The 10323-nt window shown below is 35.8% G+C and overlaps 1 protein-coding gene across 1 annotated transcript; it reads left to right on the plus strand.

The window, feature by feature from the left end:
* Window positions 1-6794: 6794 nt before the first annotated feature.
* Window positions 6795-10102, plus strand: LOC120201038 (CLIP-associated protein-like). Its single transcript, XM_039201730.1, has 8 exons — window positions 6795-6895; window positions 7040-7132; window positions 7525-7629; window positions 7964-8038; window positions 8129-8197; window positions 8280-8348; window positions 8962-9063; window positions 9831-10102. The coding sequence occupies exons 2-8, from the start codon at window positions 7091-7093 to the stop codon at window positions 9987-9989; spliced, it is 621 nt and encodes a 206-aa protein (XP_039057661.1). The 5' UTR covers window positions 6795-6895; window positions 7040-7090; the 3' UTR covers window positions 9990-10102.
* Window positions 10103-10323: the final 221 nt, after the last annotated feature.

Here is a 10323-nt window from a genome sequence, read left to right on the forward strand (position 1 = left end):
AGATCGAGGAAGAGGAAGGAATCAATCTGAGTCTACTGCTCAACCTGAAGTGCGTTCTACAGCTCGGGTTTACAATTTGAAGATTGTGATGATCCTGAAATCATTGCAGGTACTTTTTAGATAACCGATAAATCTGTTTTGGTTTTGATTGACTCGGGATGGAATCATTCTTATGTCAGTAGTAAATTGGTTAAAGAATTACGTCTTCCGTTAGAGCCTATTCGTATTGAGATGATTGTGACGAATCCATTAGGAAATAGTGCTCGGGTGAGACATGTTTGTAAAGGGTGTCCCATCAGGATTCGGGGAATTGAATTCCCTACTAATCTAATGAAATTACCTTTCGAGGAATTTGATGTTATTTGGGATGGATTGGCTTTATCGTTATTATGCCAATTTGGATTGCCGTCTTAAGCAAGTTCAGTTAACAAGTCCTGAGGGATTGGTAGTCAATGTTGTCAGCGAAAGAATACATCCTTTAACTAATGTGATATCAGTAATGTCGGCTCAGAAGTTGATGCGGCAAGGATGTCAAGCGTACGTTGCTAATGTAGTTGATACAAGAGCTACAGGAAGTAAGTTTGAAAATATTCCGACAGTCAAAGAGTTTCCAGATGTGTTTCCGGGTGATCTGTTGGGGTTACCTCTAGATAGGGAGGTTGAGTTTCAAATTGAAGTGATGTCAGGATCAGCCCCCATTTCGATGGCTCCTTATAGGATGGCTCTGAGGGAGTTGAAAAAGTTAAAGGCTCAATTGCAAGAGCTTTTAGATAAGGGATTCATTAGACCTAGTGTGTCTCCCTGTGGTGCTCCAGTGTTATTCGTAAAGAAGAAAGATGGTTCGATGCGCCTCTGTATAGATTATCGTCATCTTAATAAAGTGACCATAAAGAACAAATATCATCTTCCAAGGATAGACGATCTATTTGATCAACTCAAGGGAGCTGTTGTATTTTCAAAGATCGATTTAAGCTCTGGGTATCATCAGTTGAAAATTCAAGAAAAAGTTGTTCCTAAAACGGAGTTTAGGACTCGGTATGGGCATTACGAATTTGTAGTAATGCCATTCGGGTTAACTAATACTCCTGCAACGTTTATGGATTTGATGAATAGAGTTTTTCAACCGTATCTTGATCAGTTTGTGGTTGTCTTTATTAGACATCTTAGTGTATTCTAAGTCGAATGAGGAGCATGATGTTCATCTTTGTGTAGTTCTTCAAACTTTGAGAGATAAAAAGTGACCCACAGAAAGTTAAAGCTGTATTAGAATGGGAGATTCCGAAAAAATGTGTCAGAAGTTTGAAGTTTCTTGGATCTCGCAGGTTATTATCGAAGGTTTGTCAAAAACTTTTCAATGATATCTCTGCCTTTAACCAAATTATTAAGGAAGGATGTACATTTCGAATGGACTCCTGATTGCCATAAAAGTTTTGAAGCATTGAAGAAAGTTATGACCGAAGCTCCGGTGTTGGTACAACCGGAATCAAATAAGGATTTCACATTTTTCAATGACGCTTCCCATAATGGTTTGAGTTGTGTTTTAATGTAAGATGAGAAAGTAGTTGCCTATTCTACGAGACAACTGAAGTCTCATGAAAAGAATTATCCGACACATGATCTGGAGCTAGCATCTGTGGTCTTTGCATTGAAAATTTGGAGACACTATTTGTATGGTAAGCGGTGCTACATCTTCACCGATCACAAGAGCTTGAAGTATTTATTGACTAAAAAGGAGTTAAATTTAAGACAAAGAAGGTGGATGGAATTACTGAAAGATTATGATGCAATCATTGATTACTATCCAGGAAAAGCTAACATTGTAGCAGATGCTCTCAGTCGGAAGACTTTTACTGCTTTGCGTAGTTAACGCTCGATTGATGGTAAAAGAAAATGGTGCATTGATGGCTGAATTAAGATTGAAACCAGTGTTGTTGGATCGGATCCAGGAGTTACAAAAGAAAGATGATAAGTGTTTAGCTTGGTTTGATCAAATAAAGAAAAGTGGAACTGAGAACTTTGAAGTTAAGTCAAATGGATGCTTATATTTCAAGAATCGTGTGTATGTCCCTAATGACTGTGAGCTAAAACGAGACATTTTGTATGAAACACATTGTAGTCCTTTAACGATGCACCCAAGAGGGAACAAGATGTATCAAGATTTCAAATAGCGTTATTGGTGGCCGGGTTTGAAGAAAGATATTACAGAATTTGTAGCAAAGTGTTTAAATTGTCAACAAGTGAAAGTTGAGCATCAGGTGCCTTCCGGTTTGTTACAACCCATCTCAATTCCGCAGTGGAAATGGGAAAACATTACGAAAGACTTCGTAACGGGTTTGCCTTTTTCGTCGGGTAAAAAGGATTCAATTTGGGTAATTGTGGATTGTCTTACAAAGTTGGTGCATTTCATCCCTGTGCGGACGGATTTCTCTATGGAGAAACATTTGAAATTATATATAAAAGAGATAGTGCGACTTTATGGCATTCCACTTTCGATAGTTTCTGATAGAGATCCTAGATTCACTTCGAGATTCTAGAAATCTTTGCAAGAAGCTTTGGGTTTCCAATTAAATTTTAACACGGCGTTTCATCCTCAAACGGATGGTCAATCAGAGCGAACAATTCAGATTCTGAAAGATATGTTGAGAGCGTGTGTGATTGACTTTGCTGGTTCGTGGGAATGATATTTACCGCTTGTTGAATTTGCTTATAATAACAGCTACCAGTCCAGTATCAAGATGACACCGTATGAAGCGTTATATGGAAGAAAGTGCAGAACACCACTCAACTGGTATGAATTAAAGGATCGAGAAGTTCATGGTTCAGATTTCGTTAAAGAAGTGGAAGAAAAAGTTCAAGTGATCCAGCACAATTTGAAAGTTGCCTCGGACAGACAAAAGTCATACACCGATTTAAACGAAAAGAGAATGAATTTCAAGAGGGCGCTAAGGTGTTTTTGAAAGTATCACCTTGGAAGAAGGTGCTTCGTTTTGGGCGTAAAGGAAAGCTGAGTCCTAGATTCATTGGACCTTATGAAATTCTGAAAAAGGGTTGGACCTATAACCTACCAATTAGCGTTGCCGCCAGAGATGGAAAAGATTCAAAATGTCTTCAATGTGTCTATGCTTCAGCGGTATCGATCTGATCTTGCTCACATCATAACTCCAGATGAAATAGAAGTTCAATCTGATTTGACATATGAGGAAGAACCGGTTCAGATTCTAGCTTTCGAGAACAAGCAGTTGCGGAATAAAACGATTCCACTAGTGAAGGTTCTTTAGAGAAACCATAAAGTAGAAGAAGTTACGTGGGAACGTGAGGAGGATATAAGGAAGCAATATCCCTACCTTTTTGTGCAATGAAAATTCGAGAACGAATTTTTTTTAAGGGGGAGATTTGTAACATCCCAAATATCAGGTCAGTGATCAAATTGTAAGAATTTCTAAACTCAGTGTTCGAATTAGAATAAATATGTAAACTTAAGGATTTATAGTGGAATTTGTGTAGGGTTAATGGAAATTTTAGTTTATTGAAGAGGGCAAAATGGTCTTTTTCTAGAGGGATTTTATCCTCATTTTAATAGAGATGTGCACGTGGGTTTGAGGGAAAAACAAAGCAAAGTCTGGAAGCATTTCCTTCTCTTTTCTTATTCTACGTGAGACCCATATTTAAGGTAAGAATGTTAATTTTTCAGTTTTACTTTAATCTTTTGGTTGATTATGGAAGTTTGGTTAGTATATAAACTTAAAAGAAAGCTTATATTGCATCAAATCAACAAAATTAGTGTTTTAGAGATAGATTTGTAAAATGGGGTTTTAGATGAAATTTTGTTATGGAAGAGTTTTTGAAGTTTGAATGAGATTTTTGACTTGTCAAGGATTAAACTTAAGAGTTAGAAGTGTTAGATGTGTCTAAGAACATGTTGAAAAGTTGGCTTGATTTTTAAATTCAAGTGTTCATATGGGCATTTGGATGGTTAAGAGTGGTAATTGAATACTAATTGGTATAGAAGTATAAGGGTGAGTTTTAAAGAAAGCTGAAGGTTGATTTGGATCGAGAATAGCATACATTTCAGAAGATCAGAACAAATTAAATGTAGGTTTTTGGTTCATTTTGTTAAAACGGTTGGCATGTAATATATGTTCAATTTGAAATGCTCTGACCGATTTTGTAAACTTTTACCTTTGAGGTTATCTATGTAAATTATTAAGACATTTTGTGAAATGATTTCTGAATTAGAATGATATTATTTTCTTTATTTTGATTGTAACAATAAGTTTTAAAATTATGTCTAGTTGGGATTTTCGTATGTTTGAAAAGTCAAATGTGGCACCTCGGATTCGTATCTGGGACGGGTATGGGTCAGGGGTGTTACACACTCCGCGCTTTGAAGCTTTTGAAAGTTGAAAACACATCTGACTTCTTCTTAATAGGGTACACCCGGCATCTCTTAGAGTAGTAATAAATAAATGAGAAAATATTTTACCCCGCATAGGGATGTAATTGGTGCTTTCCATACGTCAGTATGAACTAATTCTAGAACACTTTTCCCTCTAGAATTTGACGTGTTGAATTTCAACTGGTGCTGCTTACTTGTTATACAATGCTCACACAAAGTAAGTGATAAATTCGTTAAGCCTGGAAGTAGTTTTTGCTCCATAAAGACTTTCATTCCTTGTTCTGACATGTGTCCAAGTTTCTGATGCCATAGCATTGCAAAATCTGAACTACATGAGGCAACAGAAGTTTCTACTTCTAGCAAAGTCTCTCCCTTCAGCATGTACAAGTTTGCTCCTATATTTTTGCCTTTCATCACCACAAGCGCTCCACGGAACACCTTCATGATTCCTTTCCGTGTTTCAATCTTGCTTGCATTATTATCCAACAATCCATAAGATAATAAATTTTTCTTCAAGCCTTTCACGTGTCGCACATCTCGAACAACTTTAATTGTTCCATCATACATCTTCAATTTGATGGTTCCAACACCAACGATCTCTAAGGTATGATCGTTGCAACTATACACAGATTCTCCTGAGGCAGGTTCATAATGATGAAACCATTCTCTTCTTAAGGTCATGTGATATGCTGCTCCTGAATCAATGAGCCATATATCTGCAAATTTTTTTCTACCTTTCATGGTGGTTGACGCTTCACAACATATAACATCTCCATCATCTGAAGTGTTTGCGGTATTGCCTTGTGGATTTGAGTTTTTACCTAGACTCCAACAATCCTTCTTCAAGTGACCTTTCTTTACACAGTTGTAGCACTTTAAATTCTTCTTGCTTCTCGACTTTGATCTACCATATTTGTGACTGCTGCTTTGGTCATGTTCTGTTGATCTCCTTCTCATCGTTGTAAACGCTTCTATTTGTTATAGATTTACTTGTCTGTCGTCTTTGTTTTTGCGTCGATTTTCTTCTTGTAGAACAGTATCTGCAACGTCATCGAAGACTATACTGGTGACATTACTGATTGTCAAGTTGATAATAAGTTGATCATACGAATCATACAGACTTTAAAGTAGAAGTTCAGCACGTTCTTGTTTTCCTATTGCGCATACGGAGAGTGTACAATATCTTCTAAAGAAAAATTTTGGTTAAGTGCTTCGTCACTTAAGTAGATTTTGGCATACGGAGAGTGTACAATTTCTTCTAAAGAAAAATTTTATTGCGCAACGATGTGGTCTCGTACAATTTGGTGAGATTATCCCGTATCTCCTTAGCTGTCTTATTCTTCTCGATGTTTGACAATACTTAATCTGCTAATGTTAGATAAAAGTTTTTCATAACATTCTCGTCAATTTCGATCAATTTGTTGTCATATGTGAAATCTACCGGCCTTTCACTGATAGCTGCTAGACAACCGTCTTTCCTCAGGATGACCTTCATCTTCAATTTCCACAATGAGAAATTTCTCTCATTGAACTTTTCAATATTAAATTTCGTTGCCATAACTTCTATTACGGATAGCTCCCACTATTTAACTGTCGTGAATAGTTCTCTGGAACCTTCAAAGAATGAGTAATAACTTCTTACTTTCTTATACTGGAGGATCCACCTTTTGGTGGCAACCACAAAGACAATAAGTAGATATTACACACTCAAATTTGGCTCTGATGCCAATTGTTACGGAATATGGCTATCGGATAGGGTAAAATCACAAATGATAATTTGAGAAAATAAAAATGAAGATAAAAAAGACATAAATTTTACATAGAAAACCCCTAAATAATATAAGGTAAAACCACGGGCAAAGATAGAAGAATTTCACTATGAGAAAATAGGAATTACAACTTCTCTCGATCTAACAAGGAGAAAACTATAACAATTCTCTCTTGATGAAAAGGAGAAAACAACTCTCAATAAAATTTTCTAAATTCTCTAGTATTGGGAGAAAGATAGAATGATTTGAGATGATTTTGAAGCTAAATGGGTTAGGGTATTTATAGTTGAAACCTAAGGACTAATCGTGTAAATACCCTAAAGTACAAGGATTATATTTGGTAATTTCCCCTTACCAAATTTTCAACAAACACTACCGCTTTTGACTTCACCATTTGGTGCATTAATGCACCAAAAGCATCTTAGACTTTTAACAGAAGGTGGCTCTAATAATGCCTTTATTTGCACTACTACTGGCGCTGATGAAAACGTTAAATCCCCATTGGGCCACCATGATGGTGTTGATTGTGAGATTGTCATGAACAGTTGCCAGGCTTCATTTTGTTTTGACATGAATATGAATACAAGCTCTAATCATCTCGAAGTAAGAAGTTCCAATTTTGGTAATGACACTTCCATTGATGTCAATCATAGCCTAGAGGATTCCGGCAACACCAAGATATTCTCTTCTCTAAAATTCTCGCATCATCATTCCTCAAATTCTTCACCAGGTGAATTATGAATGTTAAAGGTCCCCTACCCGAAATTTTCTTGCCCTCACTCTGAAAATCATATTTTACCAGAGTAATATTGTTTTGGTTATTGTGTAGAAAGCAACATACTTATTTCCTTGTTCTGAATTTCACATTTTCTAGATTTCTAACAATGAGAGTGCAACCATAAGACAGGAAGCGCTAAAGCAACTCATGGAGGCTTCCAAGGATTCAAACCATTTGATATGGACAAAGGTATAGTCTGATCGAAATCCATGATACTCATTCCATGGATACGAACCTTTCAATATAAACATAAGTTACTATGTTTAAGATCTCCACCTTCGAAGATGTGCTTGTCCAACATACACACACATACATGGACCTAAAATCATAATCAGTATGTTAATTTCCATGTGTTTATTAAGAATCTGATTTTCAGCACATCGACCAATGTTGATGGATGGAATGGCAGATTTAATGGCATTGAGGTTACCAAAGATGTAATGGCATGCAGAAGGGAGACAGATTTTATAGTTTGATGGATGGAATCTTAATCAAATGTTGAAGAGACTGCTATCAAGTGTTAGCAGCAATATGCTCATGTGGTAGATGATTTTTTGTTTTGTTTTTTCTTATTTTGGCAGCATTTCAATCAGATTATGAAAGTTTTCATTGAGGTGTTGGACGATCCTGATTCTTCAACCAGGGAACTCACCTTGCAGTTAGTAGCTGACATGGTGAACAAACAGGTTTGTAGAAAAAACTAACACTATATATATCAAATGAAGATTTAAATAGTTTTATCCTAGAAAATTTTCATTTCACCCTACGTTACCTGGACTCCAGCATGAGCGTAGGATGTGGGTATGATTCCTACATGGGTTTGTTTAATTTTTTAAAAGCTTTTTCATGTATTTTGAAAGGTTCTTGAAGTGTCGTATCCGATGCCCGTGTTACGATATGTGTCAAACATAGGTGTTGGATATGGGAACTTGAAAAAAATGAAGAATCCAAATAATATAATTTATACATATGTTTCTATTATTTTCTAATGTGTTCTAAATCTATGTTCTGTGAATCCAGAAAGATGCCATGGAAGATTCTATTGAACTTGTAATCGAAAAGTTACTTAATATAGCAAATGATGCAGTTTCCAAGGTGCCATTGTTTTCATCAGCAGTTTGTTACAGACTAAAGGCCTAATATCACCCCTTCTCCTTAACCTAATACGTTTCAATTATGTTTCAGGTTTCTACTGAAGCAGAAAAATGCTTATCATCGATTTTATTTGAATATGACCCTTTCAAATGTCTTAGTGTATGATTACTCAACTTCTATGAAATTGTTTTCTTTAATGTTGAAATTTTTTCATGATTTTGTTTCATTTTTGGAGTTTCAGGTTATTGTAGCCCTTTTATTCACTGAAGATGAGAAAACTCTTATTTTTTGCATCAAGACATTAACAAAGGTATTCCATAGTTGACTATATATCCTCATTATGCTCTTAGATGGTGAAGTTAATGATGAAAAAGTGGTTTATTGAAGCTATAGATTTTTAAAATATCAGACTTCCTCTTATTTGGAGACGTACACAGTTGCTCAAACCCGAGTCCTCTAGTAAGAATAACATTCACTTTTACCACTAATTTAAAAACCAAATAGTTTTAATATTACAAAGGAATCAACTAATTGAAAACTAAATAAAATATAAAATTCAGTTAAATTCGAATAATTCCATTTTTTAAACTTATGAACCGAAAATCGAACAAACCTAATTTATTGAAAACGTAGCCAAAACTGAACAAAATTGAACACTAGGTTTGAATCCGTTTCGGTTTTCTTGGGTTTACTGCTCAGCCCTAGGACAGCGGACAACAAAAGATCAACAGTGGTTGTAGACTATAAGCAGTTCATCAAAATAAAATGAGCATAAAATGAACTTTCAAAAATAAATAAACAATATCATCTAGTTGTCCGGTAATTTTGTCGCTTCATGCATAGCATTAAATTAAAGCCCCCGGCAGTTTGTTCCCTTATTTCATTGTCACATATAATAGACTCGTTTTTTCTGCTTTTGCAAGCTTGTCAATCGGCTTTCTCAAGAGGAACTTCTGGCTCAGCTACCTTCATTTTTACCTGTTCTTTTATGTACATTCCGGAATCGAAGCGCTGAAGTTCGCAAGGTAGAACTTTTCTATTTTATGGTACATGTGGTGCATTTATCTTATGCTTCCAGTTAGCACTAAACAATGGTTACTTGAACACGTGTAGGACTGGAAGGTTACATCTCCATGTTCATGTTCATAATTATGTGAGATATGGTTACTTGTAGAAAAATGAGTTTCAGAGTAGCAGAGGTGCTAAAAGTGTAATTTGAACTTGGATATGGACATGTTCTGCAGATATGTTCGTTCTTAAGGAGTTGGATTTGAACTTAGATCCCTCAAATACATAAGAATGGTATATTAGCCACCAATCACCAATTAAATTATTCACCTTAGCCTTAACTTTCTTCAATTCCATCTTGTTGCAATCCATTTGTGGCATTTTCAGAACTGACCTAGATTTGCATATGAATTTTTTTTGTATTTTATTTTTCGTTTGCAGTTAATACTTAATATGCTAGGTTACGCATCTGATGTGACATAAGAGTTTTAATTTATATTATTTCGACTCTTCATATTACATGAAGTACTTGTGTGTGTCCAATGCATATCCGGGTATGGGTATAAAATACGACTCTGCAAGACCCTTTCAAAAATAGAAAAGCTTAGAGTAACAAAAATTGAGCATACACCATTTCGTATCCAAAACAAAGTCTGCATTTGGTGATCGGATAACCAGTAAAAGTTGAGCTTGATCACTGCATGTTAGGTTTCTCCTTGACTGGTCATAATTGATCAATCATGCTCACCATTTTCAATTATATGTTTGGTCATACTGGTTACAGACTGTTGTTTCCTGCTTGGTCAACATTTACATCACGCTGGGGAAGGCATTCCGGCCATATCTGCGGGATCTCAACGGTACCCAGTTGCGTCTGGTGACTCTTTATACCAACCGAATTTCCCAGTTCAGAAAAGGAACTTGTGTTGAAGCTATCAATTAGCCAGCAGTTTGAATGTGTGAATTTAGGGTTTTTTAATGTAATTGTTTATTTGATTAATTAATTTGCATTTTTAATGTCTTTGGTGTTGTGTTTGAGTTTGCAATAGAAAGGGTGAATTTCCAGGCTTTGTTGTATTTGACCTTTTGCCGTCTAATGCAAGAAAGTGCTATTTGGCTTGAATATAGTTTAATGTTGAGATTACAGCAGGTAATATTTGACATGACATGAGGATGGTTTTGAAAAATAATTAAAACATGGCATGATATGAATACATGAGGGTAGAGTCGATAACAGTCGACGGTGCCAGAAGGAGAGGACGACCAAGGAGGAAGTG

Source organism: Hibiscus syriacus, unplaced genomic scaffold, assembly GCF_006381635.1.
Source record: "Hibiscus syriacus cultivar Baekdansim isolate YM2019G1 unplaced genomic scaffold, ASM638163v2 tig00006753_pilon, whole genome shotgun sequence".
NCBI lineage: Eukaryota > Viridiplantae > Streptophyta > Magnoliopsida > Malvales > Malvaceae > Hibiscus > Hibiscus syriacus.